The sequence below is a fragment of the Hypanus sabinus genome, chromosome 12 (genome assembly GCF_030144855.1).
Source record: "Hypanus sabinus isolate sHypSab1 chromosome 12, sHypSab1.hap1, whole genome shotgun sequence".
Classification (NCBI taxonomy): Eukaryota; Metazoa; Chordata; class Chondrichthyes; order Myliobatiformes; family Dasyatidae; genus Hypanus; species Hypanus sabinus.
In genome coordinates this window covers 63,904,059-63,927,338 of record NC_082717.1, presented here as the reverse complement: position 1 = coordinate 63,927,338, position 23,280 = coordinate 63,904,059, and the positions used below count along the sequence as shown (strand labels likewise).

The 23,280-nt window shown below is 40.0% G+C and overlaps 1 protein-coding gene across 1 annotated transcript in view; it reads left to right on the top strand.

Annotated features, from left to right (window-relative positions):
• fndc1 (fibronectin type III domain containing 1) overlaps positions 1 to 23,280 on the top strand; it is a 183,658-nt gene that overhangs the window by 153,807 nt on the left and 6,571 nt on the right. The window contains exons 17-20 of the mRNA XM_059986090.1: positions 753 to 864; positions 3,720 to 3,799; positions 9,217 to 9,246; positions 18,536 to 18,697. Of these exons, the coding sequence (XP_059842073.1) occupies positions 753 to 864; positions 3,720 to 3,799; positions 9,217 to 9,246; positions 18,536 to 18,697 (384 nt within the window). The remainder of the gene's footprint in view (positions 1 to 752; positions 865 to 3,719; positions 3,800 to 9,216; positions 9,247 to 18,535; positions 18,698 to 23,280) is intronic.

Genomic DNA, 23,280 nt, shown 5'->3' with positions numbered 1-23,280 from the left:
TAGATAAGTGCATAAACAATGTTGCAAATCTCAGAAGGACCACGGTAACATAGTGATTTGCATGACACTATAACAACTTAGGACATTTCAGAGTTCATTTCAGGCGCTATTCTGTAAGGAGTCTCTGTACATCCTCAACATGGACTGTGTGAGTTTTCTGCAGGTCCTCCAGTTTCCTCTGTTGTCCAAAGACGTACTGGGTAGATTAATTGGTCTTTGTAAATTGTCCTGGGATTAGATTAGGGTTAATTGTGTTTGGCAGTGGTTGCTGGGCTGGCGTTGCTTGCAGGGCCGGAAAGGCCTACTCTGTGCTGTATAGCTAAATAAATAAACAAAATTAAAACTTGTTGATTTTTCTGATTGGAAAGAACATTGTATAAATTAGGTAGGCATCTTTTTTTTTGGAAGATTATCATGCTAACAGATGGAGATTTTCTCTGCTTTCACGAAAGTAAATACATTGGACTTATCCACCGTGGACACAATAGATGTCTAATGTGGTGTCTGCTTTATTAACAACAGGATGAATTCTTGACTGAATTAGCTAAGCTGTCATAGTTTATGTTTTATTTTTGGTAGCATATTTTAAAATGACAATAATTCACACCGTTATTGCTAATCTAACCCAGAAAAAGTTAACTTGGACCTTGAGTCCGGAGTTGGATGGAAAATATCTTCAATTAAATGGAAATGTTTGGCTACAATAGAGAAAATTCTGTTGCATTTACTTCTGCCTATATTTTCAATTGCAGGTTACCTTGTTTATAGTGCCTCTTATGATGACATCTTGCAGGACAAGTGGTCAACAAAGCCTACAGTAGGAGGCACACATTTAGCTATTGAAAACCTGAAGCCAAACACAAGGTAAGGTTAAAGAGGGCATGCGATCAATAAGAAAACATTACTTTATAATTTTGATAATTCTCCTGTGTTCTTTTGAATATTTGTCATATGAGTCATGTGGCTTGTTTCCTCCCACCATGCTTAGTGGTGCTCTAACTGCTCCATATGGACCAAGATTTACCAAAGCCAGTCCCTTTGCCCACGTTCCTATCCACATACCTGTCCAACAGTCTTTTAAATGTCCTCAACTATTGCTGTCAGCTCATTCCATATACTGATCATCTCTGGGTGAAATCGCTGTCTCTCAGGTTCCGAGTAAATCTTTCCTCCCTCATCCTAAACCTATGTTGTCTAGTTTGTGATACACTAACCATGGGGCTAAGGATAGTTTGTGTTCACATTCTGTATGTCCCTCATGTTTCAATACAGCTCCATAAGATCACCCAATGAGGATTGATCTTGTACAGGTGTATGTTATGCATCAATGAATAAAATGCCACCCTGTTTACTCTCTCTCTCTACCTCAGGTCCTTGAGTTCCAGCAACATCCTTGTAAATCACTTCTACAATCTTTTCAGCTTATCAGCTTCATTCCTTTCATAGAGTGACCAGAACTGAACACAATATTCCAAATGTAGCCTCTCTAATAGCAAGGTCCTATTGCATCTGAATTTCTGTACTTCGTGCATTGACTGGGTGATGACCAGCATGGCAAAAGTCGCCTTCAGCACCCCAGTTGCTTACAAGACCATTTTCAGGCCCTGCTGTTTACGGTGAAAGGATCTGCTATCACTTGCTTTCCCGAAACACAGCACCTCGCAGTATCCAAATTAAGCTCCATTTGCCATTCCTTCACCCACTTACGTAGCTAATCAAGATCTCTCTAAATCCTAACAACAATCTTCATTGTCTATGACACCACCTATTTTACTGTCCTCTGGAAACTTACTAACCACATTCTCACCTAAATTATTGATACAAATGACAAATAGCATTGGTCTGGTGCCAAACCCTGAGGAACACCAGCAGTCATGAGTCTCCAGTATGAAAACAACAATCATCCACCATCTTCCACTTTCACCCTCTGACTCTGACCATCAAATCATGTGTATATCCAGTAATTAGTTTGTTTTCCCTGGATTCCATGCAATCTGACTTCACATGGAATCTAATGCATGAAGCATTATCAAAGACCTTTGGCCATTTACTCTTGGAGTACAATGCACAAAAAAACCAGGAATTAAAAAAAAAACATTTTACTTTACGAAGGTGCAACACTGGCAAAGATTTTTTTTTGATTTACCATCCATAGTTAAATGCTGACTTGGTTTACCATGATCTTTATGATGAAAGTTCCTGTATATTATGGTCCACAATGATCATAGCAATGAACCTCAGATTTTAAATTATATGTTAATTTAATATGGATTTGTGTGAATTGCAGTTATATTTTACAATTGATTCACTACAAAATTTTCATAGTCTTGAGCTCAGTATGAATGTTTTATTCATCGTGGAAGGATTTCGAGGTTAATGAAACAGGTGAAGATCAAATAATGTCTCTCTGCTGCAAGATCTCACTTTTGTCTAAATGTCCATTCATGTTGTGATTATATCTAATTCCATCATTTCCTCTGGCATTGAGTTTAACTATCATAATCACCGTTCAAAACATTTAAAAAAATTACTCTTGTATCCCTTTAAAATTTCTTCCTATCACCATAAACCAATAGCCTCCTTTTTTATATATACCTTTGCAATGGGATAGAGTTCGTCTATCTACCCTTTTTACCTCATAATTTTATATACATCTATTAGGTCACCTCTGAGCCCCCAAACTCAGGGAAAATAAACCCACTCTCAAATTCATCCCCATATCTGAAGTCCTCCAATTCAGTCAACATCCTGGTGCAGCTGTTCTTAACCTAACTCTGTCCATTGTAATCCCATCATTCCTATAATGCAGGAGTTCCCAATGTTTTTATGCCATGGGCCAATGCCATTAAGCAAAGGGTCCATGGACCCCACGTTGGGAACCCCTGCTATAGAGCGCTGACCAGATCTGCAAGCGTGATCTTACCAGTGCTTTGCAAAGTTATAATGAAGCATCTCAACTTTACATTCTGTGCCCCAAATTAAGAAAGTAAGTATGCCAAATGCTTTCTTCACTAGCCATCTACCTGTGTTGTCAGGGAAATGTAGATTTCAAATGATTTGATGGATTGGGTAACAGCTTGACCAATGGGGGACATGAGTATAGGTCTGCAGTCAGCATTGCAAAGAATATTTCTGCAAGTCAACAACTGCATTGGGGTTGAAAACTTCCTAAATAAGGTTGGACCCCTTTACTAACACTGAAGCAGGCCTCAACTTTAGTCCATGAGGGTAGCTTCATTTTCAGTTTTTGATACAGATTGAGCTGAAATTCCGAAATGTAGCATGCAACAGTATTACTTTAAATGAGGAACTATCTCATACTAAGTTAGGAGGTAGGGCTGTGATTGGAGGGCGGAAAGAATGGGAAGGATGGAGTGAGCGATTCAAATAGGCTAAGGGTTTTAAGAACAACATTATGTTGGAGGTGAAGGAAAGAAGAAATGCTTTGAATTCTGTGCTGAAAGAATTTAGTATTTGAAGTTAAATACCTACATTTTCTAAATGTTTACTTATGTCAGTGAGCTTTGCCTCCTACTGACACATTCTGGAAAATAAAGTGCATTGTGTGCTTCGGGTGAAATTTTTTAACTTGCAGCATTTCTGCCAAATTAAAATTAAGAGTTTGGAATGATGCTATACAATGTACTATCAGTTTGAGCTGGTGTAAAATGTAGCCTGGCTTTGTAAGCAAAATAAATGCTGATATTTGCTATTTTCAGGTATTACTTTAAAATTCAAGCAAAAAATCCACATGGTTATGGTCCCATTAGTGAAGCCTTGTCTTTTGTTACTGAATCAGGTAATGTATGGCTCTTCTTGTTTTGTTAATGTGGTAGATATTTGACACCAAAATTTCATTCAAATCAAATTGGGCAAGCTGTGAAATCAAACTAATGCTTGAATTTATTGATTAACATTAATGAAGCAAATTATGAAAACTCTAGAACCTACTGATTAAATTGTGTGATGCACTTGATCCAGTTATCCTCTCCATTTTGGTCTATGCAAAACCCAGCTTGTGAATTTAACTCTTCGCTTGAATTTTCTTCCTGGAACTGGTCATTAAGGATGACAGCTACAGGGATGTCTGCAAGAAAGTTCTTGTTTAGCCACATTTCCCCCTCCCCCCCCCCCCCCACTGAAATCTGGTGTATCATGAATGTACCTGCAGTAGCATCAAATTAGCAATGCTGGCCTTCCTCTGCAGAGTATATTTTCCATTGCAAAGTGTCTCACCAGTCAGATCTTCTTTACATAATCGAATATGACACCAGGAAAGCAACTCTGACCCTTTGGGTAGGAGTAGAAAAATCTAGGCTTAAGTGCAAGCTGTATAATCACAAGATTAAGCAACAAGGAGGCAGCCTTTCTGTTAAGTCAATCGGAAATAAGCAATAACCATGGCCAACGTGCTATTCCCTGAGTTGAGGAAAGACAGAATTTAAAAACATGAATTTTTAGGTTTTTTAAAGACGTGAAGCACGGTTTACAGGCCCTTCTGGCCCGATTCTGTGCTGCCCAGTTATACCCATGTGACTAACTAACTTACTAACCTGTATGCCTCTGGAATGTGGGAAGAAACCCAAGCACCCAGAGGAAACCCACATGGTCATAGGGATAATGTACAAACTCTTTAGAGTCCATGGCAGAATTGAACCTGAGTGGATGGTGCTGTAATAATGTTATACTAAGTGCTATATAACAGTTCAAGTTACTTTATCAATTGGATAAATGAAACAATTCCAAGATCCTTGCACAGTATTTACTTCTTGCACTCTGCTTGTTCTGTCCTTGTAGCATTGGCAGGATTGATGAAATCACCCTGTCAGATTCTAAAAATGCTACAACTTATCTAGCCATCTTTAGACTTGGTGGATTTGCTAAATGTATGCACCTGCTGCAAGGTATGGGCTCTGAAAACATTGATCACAAAATTTGACATCTGGATAATTTTCAACATCGTTAAGCATCAGCACAAAAGTTCAACAGACTTGAGACCTGAGATGAAAACAAAGGATAATCTTGTTGAACTTTATACTTATAGAAGTTTGGGTATGATGGCTGTTGGGATGCTGGAGAGTCAAGAAGTGAATGTTAAGACCGTAAGACATAGGAGCAGAATTAGGCCATTCAGCCCATCGAGTCGGCACCACCATGCCATCATAGCTGATCCCAGATCCCACTCAACCATGGTATACACCTGCCTTCTCAACATAACCTTTGATGCCCTGACCAATACGGAAACTACCAGTTTTTGCTTTAAATGCACCCTTAGTCTTGGTCTCCACAGCTGCCTGTGGCAGAACATTCCACAAACTTGCCACTCTTGGGCTAAAAAAATTCCTCCTCACCTCTGTTCTAAAGCGTCGCCCCTCAATTTTCAGGTTGTGCCCTTTAGTTCTGATTACCCCCACCATTGGAAACATCCTCACCACATGCACCTTAACTATTCCTTTCAACATTTGGTAGGCTTCAATGAGACTCCCCTGCATTCTTCTAAATTCCAGTGTGTACAGGCCCAAAGCTGCCAAACGCTCCTCATATGTTAAATCCTTTGTTCTCTGCATCATCCTCATGAACCTCCTCTGACCTCTCTCCAATGATGACACATCCTTTCTGAGATATGTGGCCCAACATTTTTGACAATACTTCCAAGTGTAACCTGACTAGTGTCTCATAAAGCCTCAGCATTATCTCCTTGATTTTATATTTTATTCCCCTTGAAATAAATGCCAATATTGGATTTGCCTTCTTTACCACAGACTCAACTTGTGAATTAACTTTCTGGTAGTCTTGCACAAGTCCCTTTGCACCTCTGATGTTTGAATTTTCTCCCTATTTAGACAATTGACTGCACTTTGGTTCCTTTTACCAAAATGCATTATCATACATTTTCTAACACTGTATTCCATCTGCCACTTCTTTGCTCCCTCTTCCAATTTGTCTAAGTCCTGCTGCAATCAACACTACATTCCCCTATACCTATCTTTGTATTATCTGCAAAATTGCACAAAGCCATCATTTCCATTATCTAAGTCATTGACAAACAAAGCGAAAAGTAGAAATCCCAATTCTGACCCCTGAAGAACACCACAAGTCACTGGCAGCCAACCAGAAAAGGCCCCTCCCCCCTTTATTCCCACTTGCTGCCTTATGCCTGCCAACCATTCCTCTATCCATGCCAGTATCTTTCCTGTAACACCTTAGGATTTTGTCTTGTGAAGCAGTCTCATGTGTGGCACCTTATCAAGTGCCTTGTGTAAATCCAAGTAAATGACATTCACTGCCTCTCCTTTGTCCACTTTGCTTGTTACTTCCTCAAAGAACTCTAACAGATTTGTCAAATGAGATTTCCCTTTATAGAAACTATGCTGAGTTTCACATTTCAGATTCAGTTTATTGTCATTTATAAACCACAAATACAATGCAGTTAAAAAATGAGACAACGTTCTCCGGAATGATATCACGAAAAAGCACAAGACAGACCACACAAGAAAAACCACATAACATTTGGTAATCCCCAATCCAGAGTCCGGAGAGGCTGCTGCGTATCGATATCACGCTACCGTCTTAGCACGTTCCTCGGAAAGGAACTACAAACCCATCAGACAAAACTAAAGCTACAAGACCTAGACAAAACCACATAGTTACATATAGTTATAGTTAACATATAGTTTCAACAGTGCAGACAATACCATAATTGATAAAAGACTAACTGACGAAGACCACATAATTATAACACATAGTTTCAACACTGCAAAGCAATAGCGTAATCTGATAAAGAGCAGTCCATGCACGGTTTAAAAGAAAGCCTCAAAGTCCCGACAGCCCATCATCTCACGCAGACAGTAGAAGGAAGAAAAACTCTTCCTACCATGAACCTCCAGCGCTGCAGCTTGCCGATATAGCACTTTGGGAGCCCTGACCACAGCCAACTCCAAGTCCGTCCGAAAACTTTGAGCCTCCAACCAGCCCTCTGACACCAAGCACCATCTCTGCTGAGCACATCGACCCCAGCATCAGCTGCCAAGCAACAGGCAAAGCCGAGGATTTGGGGCCTTCCTCCCGGAGATTTTTCCGATTGCACAGTAGCAGCAGCAACGAAACAGGCATTTCAAAAGTTTCACCGGATGTTCCTCCATGCTTCTCACGTCTGTCTGCATCAAATCAGGATTGTACGCTGCATCCTACATGACAGATTACAGATATTCATTCCAAAGTGGCCGCTGTGCGCTGCATTGTGTTGCACCGCCATCTTGCTTGAATCTGAACCATTAGTCTCCAAGTACCTCAAAATCTCAACTTTAATAATAGTCTCCAACACTTTACCAACCACTAAGGTTAGGCTGACTGGCTTAAAATGTCCTTTCTTTTGCCTTCCTCCCTTCTTAAAGAGTGGAGTGAAATGTGCAATTTTCCAGTCCTCCAGAACCATGCCAGACTCAAGTGATTCTTGAAAGATCATATCCAATGCATCTGTTATCTCTTCAGCAACCTCTTTCAGAACTCTGGGATGTAGTCTATCTGGTCCATGTGACTTATCCACCTTAAGATCTTTCAGTTTGCCTGGCACTTATCCTTTATAATAGCAATGGCACTCACTCCTGTTCCTTGACACTCACAGACCACTGGCACACTGCTAGTATCTGATACAAAGTACTTATTAAGTTCATCCACCACTTATTTGTCCCCCATTACTACCTCATCAGCATAATTTTCCAGAGGTCCAATATCAACTCTCACTTCCCTTTTACTCTCTATATAACTGAAAAAACTTTCAGTATCCCACTTTTTATTATTGGCTAGTTTGCCCTCATATTTCATCTTTTCCCTTCTTATGAGTTTTTTAGTTGCCTTTTGTTGGATTTTTAAAAACTTCTCAATTGTCCAACTTTCCACTCACTTTTGCTACCTAATAAGTCCTTTCCTTAGTTTTTATGCAGTCATTCACTTCCCTTGTCAGTCATGGTTGCCTTCTCCTGCCAGAAGTCCTTGAGGATAAGGTGAAAATAAACTATTTACGTCACTCTGTGAGGTATCAGTGTTATTCTCCAGTATACCGGAATGGAAAGTATGTAAGTGGCTGGCCAGATTTGAACCTGAGACCACTTGCCTCAACGTTCAGTGCTGGAATGAACAACTGGATCCAGCAATCTCCCTTTTGATTCCGAATGACATAATAGAATTATTACATCTCAAAATTCAGAGGCAGAAAATCTTGTGTTATTTACATTAAATATAGAATGATCAAAAACTACTTAAAGCATAATTATCAATGGGTACAGTACTGTGCAAAAGTCTTTGGCACATAGATATAGCTAGAGTGTGTTAAGACCTTTGTACAGTACTGTATTTAAGAATGTGGAGTGGAGAGTGAGTTTATAAACCTGGCAGGAGCAAAGGATATTGGGAATGGCAAGGGTGGAGCGCCATGGGAGGGGTGTGGGACATATGGCAGAGAAGGAGTGCTGGGGGGGGGGGGGTGTCGGTGGTGGTGCAGGTACTGATATACCTAGCCCTGTGACACTAGGTAAGATCATTTGATGTCAAGCAATTGGTTTAATGATAACAGAATGTGTCTCTGATACTTCCTGCTCCCTCCGTCTCTCTTCCCCTCTTCCCAACAATGATTCCCTTCTCCCTCCCCCATTCCAACTCACAGAGACCCATGTCAAAATCAGGTCTTTCATTGCATACACACATCATGAAATTTTTATTTTGTTGCAGCAATACATTGAAATACATAAAATTAGTACAGTACTTTGCAAAAATCTTAGGCCCTCTAGCCTAAGACCTTTACATAGTACTGTACATATTTTTCAAAGTATTTATAAGATTATGTCATGTTTAGGTAGCTTAGTATGCTGTCTGGTGGTGTAGTTGGTGGTTTAGAGCAACCTGGCCTCTTAAAAACCGGATAAATGCTAAGGAAACAGCAAAAACGTTTCATCTAATATGCCACAAGGTGTGAAAAGGAACAACAGCAATATATGCTAATGGAATTTAACTGATGTGAAAGAAAGAGGTCAAAATATTCTTCTGTATTTGGGAATCAGGGTATAGAGATAGGACAAGAAAGTGTCTGATATAAATTTCATGGTTTTTATTTATCAACTCCCATATTTTCATGCATGATTTGTTTCTTTGCAGTTATTTCATTAATGAAACTGAATTGCTGCTTTTTTTGACTAAATGTGTTTCTTCTATTTCTAACAGATGACCCACTGATCATCGTCAGACCACCTGGTGAGTGCCCTGAAGCATGAAACTTCCAAACCAGTGAATTAGTTGTTTTGTGCATTGTGTCACAGCAATTTCTGTTTTAATCACTCATAGTAAATGGGCATCACTTGCCTTTAAGCATGAATGTTAAACATCTTGAACCGCTTCAGCCCTTGTAATTGTCCTAGCACAGGCATGGGCAAACTACGGCCCGCGGGCCATATGCAGCCCGTTAAGCTTTTTAATCCGGCCCGCAGAACTTGATGAAATTATATTAATAAACCTTGTTAACGTTTTCTCCCCGCAATTCTGGCGTTTTCCCAATAGATGACGCACTCTATATACATTGACCTTTGTTGAGGTGCAGCGTATTACTCCACATTTGCGCTTTACTTTGTGACCTTGTGGCAACCCATTTCCTGGCACATCCGAACAGGCTCACAATTAGCCAGCGTTCCGGCTAAGAGAGATAGCCTGCGGGGATTTGCGAGCACAGAGCTCCGCATACCGGCGCGCTCTCCCTGCTTTGTCATTGTGCGGGTCGTTGTTGAGTTTTGGCACAGGGGACAATTGAATAAGAAGGAGCAGGACAAGTAGACCTGCATCTCCTACCGTTTTTGAAATAAAGACAGTCAGGAGGAGAGTGATGATGATAATATCTTGAAGGATAACAGAATTTTCAGTGCTTTAAAATAATAACTGTTACTATTAAAAAAAGCTGTATTTTATTCATTTAATTTTCAGTGTTTTAAAAGTCATTTCAATAAATAGCTAAATACCATGGGACTTCAAAGACAGATATTTTGTTGTAATGCATTTGTTCATTTTCAATTGAAATGAAAGCACATGTTTTCTACATATCCCATGATATTTTATTTTCTCTTATGAGGTGTATCACCAAAACACTCTGTCCATCTGCTCCTGGTCCGGCCCCCCTGTCAAATTTTAGAACCCTTTGTGGCCCACAAGTCAAAAAGTTTGCCCACCCCTGTCCTAGCACAAGAGAGTTGAATGAATTTGATCAGTGACTCTGAAGGACCTGCAAAATATTTCCAGGTCATATCGGTCTGTGCACAGGTAGTTGGCAATGTTCTTTCTGTACTTGTCCTTCCAGGTGGTAGAATTCAAAGGCTTCAGGAGAAGTTTGACATACTAGATCTTGCAGACTGGGCACACTTCCCAGTTGTGAGGGGGCAGATGCTTAATGTTCCAGGTGGTGTGTGAAGGATTGTGGATGGATGCTTATAAAAGGGGTTAAGCATGTTAAATGTTGTGCTTGCACTTGTGCAGACAGTGGAAGAGTTCTCACCATGTTGCTGAATTGTGTTTAAGGTGATGAAAAGGTCTTTCAGGATCTGACTGCAGAATACCCAGACATTGCCATTGTGCTTATACAGTACATTTGTTCTGAAATGCCCAGTGAGCAGTCATCAAGGATGTTAATGGTGACAATGCTGCCTTTGCTTCTCAGGGAGAAATAATTAACTTATATTGAAGATGTTGGTCATTTACCAGCGTTTTTGGTGTGTTTGTTAGTTACCTCTTGTTATTTTCAACATAAATTTTTGAGTTATTGCTTCTGCTTCATTCCAAATGGAAATTTCCAATAGAAGTAAACACCCTGCAGCAAACATTAATCATTGATTTACTGATCATAGGGTGGAAGGAGGTACAATACTGCAGGCGAAGATGGTTAAGTACAGGACAATGCCCCAAGGACTCCTTTAGTAATACTTGATGCTGAAATTAATAGTCACAGAATTGACAGCCATCCAAGTTATGGGTTCAACCAGGGCAGGATTTTAACTGCTGATTTCCTTTACTTCCAGTCTTTATCGGCATGTGTAATGTCACATCTGATCTTCTAATTGAGGACAGACGTACTCACTCTCATCTCTGGCATGCAGCTGCTTTGTTCACTCATGGCCTGTGTTTTGAGTTGAAGGCAACTAACGGCTAAGACTCCTGATGAAACCAATTATTCTGCCAATGATTGAGTGCAATCTGATGGGTGTTAATTGGTGTATTGAATTTGGTCTTTTTTAGATGTTTCCAAATCTTCCAGTTTAGTATTCAACAATCTTGTGCTGAGCTCCATCATCATAATGCAGAATTAGTGTTCATGTGTGGATGTGGGCAGGAGAAAGAGGTAGAGAAATACTGTTCAAGATGATAAGAGTCGTAGATCAAAGAGACTTTCCCATGGCAGAAGTGACATAATTTTTAGGTAATTGGTGGAAAGTATAGGAGGGATGTCAGAGGTAATTTTTTTTTACACAAGAGTAGTGGCTGTGTGGAATGCACTGCCAGGGGTGGTGGTAGGGGCAGATTCATTAGGCATGTTTCAGAGACACTCAGATGGATATATGGATGATAGAAAAATGGATGGCTCTGTGTAGGGAAAGATTAAATTGATTTCAAAGCCGGTTAAAAGGTTGGCAAAACATTATTGGCCAAATGGCATTTGCTGTGCTGTTCTATGCTCAGTATTTCGTGCTGCCAAGTGGCTGTTACAGCCTGGCTTGAAACTCTGTTGGTTCTGGAGCACAAACATTAATGCTGCAGCCTCGAGATTATTGTGGCCCCTAGCCTTGTCTGTGTCCTGTGTACTCAGCTGTTTCTTGATAGTGCATGAAGTGAATTTACTTGGCCAAGGACTGAATCTGTCATGCTGGGTTTCTCAACAGAAAGTCAAAATGATTCATCTTAGCACTTTAGGTTGAAGATGTTTCCAAATATTCCAGCCTAGTCTTTGCACTCACGTGCCGAGCTCCATCATCACAGTGCAGAATTAGTGTTTTCCCTGCAATTTTCTGTCCATTGATTTTAACATCATGCGTGGCGTGCTGACCTCTGTATAAACCCAGCATATCACTCTCCACTTACATTTAGTTTCTTGGATAACTACCTTTGTCAATACCAGCTTGCTAAATTATAACAGGAATCTGATTTTGGACCTGAAACAGATTGGTGGAAGATCTGCTCCAAATTAAAATCATAAAAACAGAAATCACAGCCTGAAGGAATTACATGTAAGTGGCCAAAGAAGTGGGAAGTGTAGACAGTGGGTTTTGTGATGGGTTGCTTTCATAATAATCTGTAGTTTCTTGTGGTCCTGGCCAGAGCACTTGCCATACTGTGAACCATCCAGGTAGCATGCTTCCTATTGGGCACCTGTAGAAATTGATGTTAGTCTTTAGAGACACCGCTGAATTTCCTTAGCCTCTGAGTAAGGAAAAAAGCTGGTATAATTTCTTGGCCATTAGCATCATCGTGGTTGGACTAGGACAACTGTATAAAGTTAAATAAAGAAAGCGATTCCTACTTGTAACAAATGGTGATATTTCTGCTCCAGGAAATATTCAGATGAGTCACTGTTGATACAGCCAACCTGCTAACAGTAGCAGGTTTCCAGAAAAAATGTTAACACACTCATAAAACGAGATTCTGCAGATGCTGGAAATCTAGAGCATCAGACACAAAATGCTGGAGGCACTCAACAGGTGCAACAGCATCTATGGAGGGAAATAAACAGGTAATGTTTTGGGCTGAGTCCCTTCATCAGGGCTTTCCCAATGCTGCCTAACCAATGTTTTTTACCACTTAGCATGACATCCCCTCCCTTCTACTAGAGCACACCATATGCCTTCTTTACACTGTCATCTATCTGTGTTATGATACTGATTTGTCTCCATTAAGATCATAAGCCACTCAGCCCATCGAGTCTGCTGCACCACGCTATCATGGCTAATCCCAGATCCCACTCAACCCCATACACCTGCTTTCTCGCCATAACCTTTGATACCCTGACCGATCAGGAAACTATCAACTTCCGTCTTAAATATACCCACAGACTTGGCCTCCACCTCAGTGTGTGACAGAGCATTCCACAGATTCACTACTCTCTGGCTAAAAGAAATTCTTCCTTACCTCTCTTCTAAAAGGTCTTCCCTCAATTTTGAGGCTGTGGCCTTTAGTTCTGGATACCCCCACCATAAGAAACCTCCTCTCCACATCCACCCTATCTAGTCCTTTCAATATTTGGTGGGTTTCAGTTGTTAGACCCCCCCCCCCCAGTGTATTAATTTAAGTTCCAGTGAGACAGGCCCAGTGCTGACAAATGCTCCTCCTATGTTAACCTCTTCATTTGTAGAATCATCTTCATGAACCTCTTCTGGACTCTCTCCAATGACAGCACATCCTTTATGAGATATGGGACCCAAAACTGTTGACAATACTCCAAGTGCAACCTGACTAGTGTCTTATAAAGCCTTAGCATTATCTCCTTGATTTTATATTCTATTTCCCTTGAAATAAATGCCAATATTGTATTTGCTTTCTTTACCACAGACTCAATGTGTAAATTAGCCTTTTGGGTGTCTTGCATGAGGACTCTTGAGTACCTCTAATGTTTGATCTTTCTTCCCAGTTAGATAATAGTTCACACTATTGTTCCTTTTACTAAAATGCATTATCATACATTTCCCAACATTGTATTCCATCTGCCATTTCTTTGCCCATTCTTCCAATTTGTCTTAAGTCTTGCTGCATCGCATTGCTTCCTCAGCACTATCTACCCCTCCACCTATCTTCATATCATCTGAAAATTTGACCACAAAGCCATCAATTCCATTATCCAAATCATTGACAAACAATGTGAGAAGCAGCAGTCCCAATACTGACTCCGAGGAACACCACTGGTCACTGGCAGCCAACCAGAAAAGAATCCTTTTATTCCCACTCGTGGCCTCCTACCTCTCAGCCATTCCTCTATCCAAGCCAGTATCTTTCCTGTAACACCGTAGGATTTTATCTTGTTATGCAACCTCATGTGTGGCACCTTATCAAATGCCTTCAGAAAATTCAAGTAAATGACATCCAGTACCTCTCCTTTGTCTCAATGTAAGGAATTCAGAGCAATCTCCTGAAACCTATATTTGCATGCTTCCTATCACTGCTTCGCTAACTGAAAAGCTGTGACCTGAACTAAGTACAATAACACCACCGGGTAATATTTCACATCTGGCTTCAAGATAAAGGAAATGATGTTGATGAGCCAGCTGAAGGTGAGTGGCCTGCAATATTGCATTGGGGATTTCCTCCAATGAAAGCCTAATCCTGAGATGAACATCCAGAATCGTCATCCCCTGAACTTGATGTGAATCTTGTCACATCCTTCACCCCACCTCACCTCCACCCTAATATTGTTGATTTCTTCATTCCCATTGACATTTGCTGAGATTGCTTAATGCTCTATTTGGCTGAGTGATGTCCCGATGATGTAGGCACTGACTTCTGCCACGTGTCAGGAATTTAACACATTTGTTTATGTTTGCGCTGAGGGCTGGAATTGGTTAGTCACAGTAGAACATAAATGGAGCAAGTTTGTTCGAATGTGTTTGAGATTAGCATGAAGGACTATTAGTAAAATGGCTTAGATTTGTCTTTGCTTAATCAAACAAGTTTGGCCCCAACAGGAGTTCTGTGACGATTTCTGGGAGTTACATTTAAGAGAAGCTGTGAGTGTCCTGACGAAGGTCTCAGCCTGAAACATTGACTACTTCTTCCGATAGATGCTGCCTGGTCTGCTGCGTTCCACCAGCATTTTGTGTGTGTTAAATGGAGAATGAAGCAGAAATTTACCAAAGTGGTTCGAGTGGTGAGGATCAAACTACGTAGGGAGAGTAGCAAAGCTGGGGTTTGTCTCCTTGGAACGGAGAAAGTCATGAGGAGTGTAGAAAGAGGAAAGCTGTTTCCACTGGTGAGGGTCATGAACAAGAGAACATAAAATGAAAGGGGTTGGTAAAAAGTTAGCGTTTGGAATACACTACAGGAGGGTACTGTTGGGGACATATTCAAATGCAGCATTCAAAAAGAAAGCAAACAGGCTTCTGACAGGGAACATTTTGCTAGGATATTGAACATGGAATAGTACAACACAGGAATGGGTTCTTTGGCCCACAGTCTCCGCATTGAACCCAATGCCAAAGTGAACTAAATTCTCTCACGTAGGGCTTGACGGGCAAATAGTTTTTATGTTTGGTAATAATCTGAGCACTCTGATTTCCACTTTCTTTATTGGATAGTAATATTACTGTAAGATTGCCAGACACATGGCTGGTTCTGAGTGCAAGTTTTTTTTACACTACAGCCAGAAATTGGTTGAAGCACATAGTTTTTAATATAACCAGTTCACTGAAAACTACTACTTGTTGTTACCTCTTGGAGGGAATCTTTGATTCCATATTTGGCATGTTTGCAAGTTGGGATTTCACTTTTAAATTAACAAAAAGTGCTTAAAATTAAACAAAATTCATAATTTTTGATGTCAGATCTTAACCTATTTACATTATTCCCATACAGAAATCTGTCCTGGAATAAATACTCTTGGAACTTCAGAGCATTTGTACAGCATAAAAGTAATGCAGCTTTGTCCACAATATTGCACCAATCTTGATTCAGTGGTACAATTGCTCCAACCCTTGAATAATGCTTCACCATCACTTGGTCCCCTATGTCCTATTCTTGAGATTTATGTGTTTTCAAATTTGTTTTATTGGCTTGATGTTTTTGTTAATATTCCTTGCTGTCTGTCGACAGAATTCTTTCACTTATCCTTTCAGTGACCTTACGGATTTATTCCAAGTAGCCGTCTCCCCCTACCTTTTGTGCCCAAGAGAGACTGTTTTTCTCATAGGGCCTGTCATTACCTTATGAAACGAGGTGCTTCCCCTGATAATCATTAGCACCAGGAGTAACATGCAGTCCAATTCTTCCTTCTGTTCATTCAGACCCTTTCCAACTCTCTCAATATTTTATTCATATGCTCAACAATTTGTGAAGATACTGGATCATGTTAATGAATGTACACTCGGTGGCCACGTTATTAGGTTTGCCTGTACACCTGCTTGTTAATGCAAATATCCTATCAACCAGTCATTTGGTACAACTCAATGCAACAAAATATGTGGACACAGTTAAGAGTTTCATTTGGTGTTCAGACCAAACATCAGAATAGGGAGGAAATGTAATTGAAGGGTCTTTGATGGTAAAATGAATGCTGATGCCAGATGGAATATCTTTAAAACTGCTGATCTCCTGGGATTTTCATGCACAACAGTCTAGAGTTTACAGCGAATCGTGCGAGAAACAATAAACATCGAGTGAGCGGCAGTTCTGTGGGCAAAAATGCCTTGTTAATGAGAGCGGTCAGGAGAATGGCCAGACTGGTTCCAACTGACAGGAAAGCAACAGTAACTCAAATAACTATGTGTTACAACGGTGGTGTGCAGAAGAGCATCTCTGAATGCCCAACATGTCAGTCCTTGAAGTAGATGGGCTACATAGCAGCAGACTACACTGACTCCACTACTGTACCGAATAAAGTGGTCACTGAGTGTACATAGTTTGCGAAGTGTACTGGGTTGTGATTGAGTGTATTTCCCTTCAATGCCCAATTGTTTCAAGTCCTTGCACTACCTGTCCAATAAAGTGGCTTCCCTCATCAAATTCTGTTGCAAAATATCTTCACAACCTCAAGATTTTTGCAGGAGTTAGAGCAGGAACTGCTTTGCATTGAAAAGCCTTAACTCGGTTTGCGAAGTTAACCACAAGAACCAAGTGATATTTATTTACCCTGCTGGAAGTTGGAAGAGATCCTATAAATTTTCTCCAAGTGTATTGCCAAGGCCTTTCTGATCTTCAAACACACTGTTGAGGATCTTTTCTCTTTATGAGCTGCAGAAAAATCCTCCTCATTCTCTGATAGGGCCATTGTCCCACAGGATTTTTTTGTTGCCTTGCATTAGAATATCCTCCAAGCAACAGTCAAAGGAAGTCTTTTCTCTGGTATACTAACAAATTAATGGCCTCAAACAGCATCCCTTCTGATGTTGTCTTTCCTCTTTCAGTTTGTTTATTCCTAAATGGACAGATTTGTCTTTTGTCATAACCTCTCCTAAAGTTTCCATGGGACCTCAAGATGGCCCTTGTCCAACAACTTCCTTTGCCAACCTGTCCAGCTGTTCTCTTCCCTTGTTACTCTATTTCAGAATGAGATTTTACTTGGAATTGTATTAGTTCCTTGCATTGCTGCTGATCACTGACAGGTCTTACTTTATCAATGGCTACCTGAATGCAATTTTCCACTCACTGATCTAAATCCATGCTTTTCTTAAATAGAAGAAGTCTGTCAGTGAATTGCAAATAAACTCAGAAGCCCAGCAGAGAGAGAATGCAGGTGGGAACTCGTTTGGGTGACTCACTGCAAATGAGACACAAGCCTGTTCTGTCTGCTACACAACGGATGCCTTGGTGATTTCAGTATTCGTTTCCTGAAGAATTTCATTGTACCATGGACCAAGCATTTTTGTTATTATATTTTTGATGTAGGCATTATATTTCTTCCTTGCATATTGAACAATCAGCTTCATATTGTGACTCTTGCTATCACTTCACTGTGAAGGGATGAGAGAGGAGGGCTGAAGAAAGCTGTGGTTTCAGTTCCATTTATTTTAGACCTCTTGCTCTCGGATCAAAGTTTTACTCTACCAAGACCAGTTTGTGTGAAATGGCTTCCCCATATTATAAGAAGTCATTCATGTGTATTCATCACTTTTTACTACAAACGTTTGTACAATGGGTTCATGGATGAGGATTGAGGTAAGTGAAAGCATATCTCAACCTGCGGGATCCACAGAAGGGGATGCAAAATAAAGCTGCAGTAATTTCTTGAGCATATTCGTAGCCTGTTCAGGAAAGTTAGTTTGCTGCAAAGCAAGCTGGTCAGTCTGCATTATGGCAGAACCCAGCTGGTTCTTCATCCAGTTTGTAAACGTACGTGAAAGAGGCCATCGATGGACATTTAACAGAAGCATGTTGGTTTAACAAAATGAACCATGAAAACATACAAAGAGAAACAACTTACTATGCAAATATGTTTGTATGTCCAAGTAATTTGTGCTGATTTTGGTCACTATCAGTTGGTAGAAAATTAAATCAAGCTTGCCATTTTATTCCAGTTCAGCATGCCAGCTGTTGTGGTTACGAGGACAAGCTTGCATATGTTTAGTTTGTATAATTTTGAGTTGGCTGTGTCCCAGAAATTGTTTTGGTCCATCCATCAAAGTACAAGGAACCAATCTGTATCTAATTTCCAAGATAACACATTTAATGGTGAATTCTTTTCATTATTGTAGTTGGTTCATAAAAGGAATGGATAGTGAAAGCTAGTCCCTTCATTAAGATAAGGCAGTGACTTGTGCTAGGTTCCAGTGATATGAGAAACATTGCACCATGTGTTTCTTCTTTACAGGAGGTGAACCAATCTGGATTCCTTATACGTTCAAGTATGAACCATCATCCAGCGAATGCATGGGAAAACAGTATGTGAAGCGCACATGGTATCGCAAATTTGTTGGTGTGGTACTTTGCAACTCTCTGCGATACAAGATCTTCCTGTCTGAAGGACTGAGAGGTAACCAAACGATGGAGCATTTTCAAAGCCTGTTGTCTCTCTGAGTATATTTTACTAATTCTCCAGAAAAACATAAGCATACTAAGAAATCCAGGTGTGTGTGTGTGTGTATATATATATATAAAATATGGTGTATGCATATAATGTTTCATATGTAAACAGCTGACTTTGTGTGATCACATTGATGCTTGCATATCAAAGATGTTGATTATGTAAAGTATATCCCTATTTATCAGAAATATAGATATAGCTTCACGCACGCACGCACGCACCCCCCCCCCCACCTGGGCCCGGATGTTCATATAGATTGGTCTACATTGGACGCTTGGTTAAGTCTCTTTGAGTATAGTGGTTGTTTGGATAAAGCAATTAACATCAGAATTCTGCAAGTCTGGCAAGCAGTGGAAGAGGGAAACAGATTTCTTGTCTTTGCAGAGAATAGAGCATGGAGCATAGAGAAGTGCGGCACAGAAACAGGACCTTCAGCCCACAATGTCTGTGTAGACCATAATGACTAATTAAACTAATCCCTTCTGCATGCACATGATCTTTATCATTCCATTCCCTGCCAGCAAGATATGCAGGAATGAAGCAGAAAAGTAATAGCATTAGGATAATAGTAAAGATAAAAAGTAAAAGTTGTTCTTCCTCCTTTGATTATTAAGTTTCGAGGATAACGTCATGGGAAAAGTCTTTGAAAGGTAGTTATCGTGATTAATGCATTGCCAAGTCTGAAAGACATAGCAATTCATTGCTGTCAATTTATTTGGTGAACGCTGCATTGATTAACCAATTTACAGAACAAATATAAAAGCATTAGAATGAATACAAAGTAGTTTCAAGAAAAACTGAGATAAAACATAGAATAGTACACAGAGGAACTGGCCATTCAGCCCACAAGGTCTGTGCCAAACACAAAACAAACTCTTCACCAGGAATGGAAAAGAAGGGGAAGAGGCCAGGGTAAGAGGTGGGGAGTACAAGGTGGCAGGTAGTAGGTGAGACCAGTTGAAGGGGAAGATGGCTGGGTAGGGAGGGGATACCATAGGTAGAAGAGATAAAAGGCTGAAGAATAAGCAATCTAATATGAGTGGGCAGTGGACCATGGAAGAAAGGGAAGGAAGAAGGGGACCTGAGGAAAGTGATAAGCAAGTGAGGATAAGAGAAGAGAATGAGAGTGATAACCAGAATGAAGACTAGAAAAAAGATATGTGGGAAGTGGGGGTGGGGGAGAAATTAGAAGTTTGAGAAGTCAATGTTCATGCCATCAGGTTGGAGGCTTTACCTCTCTAACCTGAGTCTGGCCTCCTCACAGCAGTAGAAAAATCAAATTCATATTTCTTCTCAAGCCAAAAGATGGTAAGAGTCATAGAAACATCAGGAAAATGAAGAGGCAGTTAGGCCTAATGTGCCTTCAGATTCTGAAAAACTGAGTTCAGGGGATTCCGCACAATAAAAACTTTTCTTTCTCATGGTGACTACCCAAAATCTCCAATACCCTTTCAGCTTGCAGGGGGCACAGCTCTCCAACACTTACGCATGATATTTTTTTCTTGAACTCCCCATTAATCCCTCCTCTAATTAAAATTTGCACCACCAAATGACTAAACTTCCAACTGTGGAAATAAATTCATCATTTTCATCCAAGTTGTCATAGAATTTTGTTCAACTCAGCTGTCAGCCCCCTGCTGCTTCAAGGAAATTCTTTTCTGCATAGCTGAAAATTCTTCAGCTCTGGGAAATACGCTGTAATCTCATTTGTTCTCATTGTAATGTTAGAATTGTGCATTGTAATGTTTCATAAGGTTCTAGTCCATGGCTTGAATAATTTTTAACCCCATATTGAGCATAATGTTTTGCAACTCCATCCTGTGCTTCCAGCTGCACTAAGAACAGCATGTGGCCACAATGTTTTCGTGTCCACATCAGCAGTGATCTTGGATTCTCATCTGTCAGATATTCATCCACATTGGCATGAGGGACTGTGGTGTGATTGAGGACTATTTGAACTGTGTGTCTATAGAATAATGTCTTCTATCCCTGATTGGTGTGAGCGAAGCTGGGAATAGTGTTTAACGGTGGACTGCTGTGCAGTGCAGGATTTGTCAAAGTGAATACGCAGTGCATATTGAGGCATAATATCCAAACTATCCAGTTCCCTGCTGATAGCTGCTGTTTTTGATGACCTCTCTGATTCATAAAGGTTTGCATTGAAGATGCACATCTTCTCTCCAGCCCACATGCCTGCTACTTTCAGGCATCTGTGCATATGTACTCCAAGTTCTCACTGTTCCTTTACACTTCTCAAAATGCTCAGAATGTGGAACCGGCTACCAAAAAAGAGAAGATGAGCAAAATTACTGAAAGCCAGTTAAAAGAACATAAGGCAATTGCAGATGGAAAGGAGTTTTCAAAGATAGGTTGATGTGATTAGATGAATACAAGTGGGAAAGGACACTATTGAACCTGAAAGCTTTCCCAGATGGTTTGTTTCCATGCTACTGATTCTCTAACACATTTTTTTTTTAAAGATGACATGTGGGGTGGTGCATTATAAACTTAAGAAAAATTATGTCCTTAAATAGATGAAGCAACCAGAAATATGCAGACAATGTTGCGCAGTGGTGGAGCCAAGTTCAGGTTTCCTTCAGAGCAGAAAGATTAATAATTCTTAAGTACTTTGTCATGAAGTAGGAGCAAGTGTGATGTAATGAGGAGAAAGCTTGTCCTTCTGCCTTTTTCTGCTGGAATCTTGTATGTATTTGTATGTTACATGATTCTTCTGATGACTCCCCCAACCCCCACCCTCCGCCCCCCACACCCATTTTCTTGTTGCAGTTTGTATAGTTATCCACTGCCAGATGATACAGACCTTAATCCAGAGTTCACAGCTGTAGTGGAAATGTGAAATTAAATGATTTGTACAAAACTAAAGAGCTATGTGAGTCTTAGAAAATGGTTTTAACACTCTTTTGAATGCTGAGATCTATGTCTGACTTCAGCAATATGTTACAATAATTGGCAGGTTCTCAGTAATTCTGTATTTCCTGCAAATGGAATTTATGATTGGAGTTGACAGTTGACAAAAGTTTGAGATATGAAATTAGCAAAGAGGCAAAGGTATGATAGACTCAGCAAACGATTCAGCCTTCATCCCCTCCCATATATTGGAGAGATAATAAACCAGAGGCAGATAGCAATGGGGAAAAAGTGAAATTTCAATTTACCTAAATGTGTCTGGAAAATCAAATGTCATCTCTCATGTCACACACCTATATAATGTGATTTCTAAACTTGAAACCATCGAGTTGGAATCTTCAGTGTATTCTAAGCAGTCATCACTGTGTGAGGGGAAAGAATTTATTATGCTATTTTGCCCTTTTTAAATTTCTATTGATATCTCTTGGTTTGTACAGTTTTAAGGTAAACTAAAAGGCCTGTATAAATAACCAATAATTTTTAAATGAAGAATTTTCTTCTAACTCTCCCTGGACCTTCTTCAAAGACGCAATATGGCCCTTCATTAGCATGAGTTCACAATAGTTTAGCCGATTGATGAATACCATTTGAAGGTCAAATTAATTTCTTTCGTTAGTTTTACCCAGAATTTCTCTATGAAAGTTGTGCATCTTCAGTGATTCGGATCCAGATATTGCTGTGGCTACCCAGAAGATTGAGGGAAAATCTATGCAGAGTAAGCAAAGTTAACATCTTAGATCAATGACCTTTTCATCTGAATAATTCCACTATTTTCTGCAAATATTATGTTAATTCTGCTTTGGTCCTACCCATATACTGACATTATATTTATTTAAAATAAAGATCATTTGGCTTGATCTTCAGAATTATCTGTATTTATCACATGTATATTGAAATCTACAGTGAAATGTGCTGCTTACTTTAACAACCGGCACACCCAAGGCTGCAAATATCGCCACACATCTGGCTCCAACAAAGCATGCCCACAATGTTCAGCAGAACAACACAAGCGGCAGCAACAATAAAGCAAAACAAGACACTATCATCAAAATAATTCCCTTTTCCCAGCTAGCTACTCATATGGCCAACCACCATTGAGTAAACATCTGAATTTGTCAGGGATTAATTGCAGTCCTTTCCAACTTTAAAGTTCAAAATACATTTATTATCAAAATACGGTGCCTGAAAAAGTACTCACCCCCCCCTCCAGAAATGTTCATGTTTTATTTTATAAAACATTAAATCCACTGTGATTCAATTTGGCATTTTTTGACATTTATCAACAGAAAAGGACTCTTACCTGTGAAAGTGAATTCAGATCATGACAGTGATCTAAATTAATTACAAATATAGAAACATAGAAAACCTGCAGCACAATACAGGTCCTTCAGCCCACAATGCTGTTCCATGTGTGTACTTTAGAAATGACCTCTGTTCCTCATTTCCTCTGTACCTACTTCCAAGCACCTTAAAAACTCTGTTCTCTCGTGTTAGCCAGATGTATGTAAAGTACAAAATAATTGACTGCTTAAGTATTCATCCCCTTCAAGTCAGTATTTAGTAGAGGCACCTTTGGCAGCAATTACAACCTTGAGTCTGTGTGG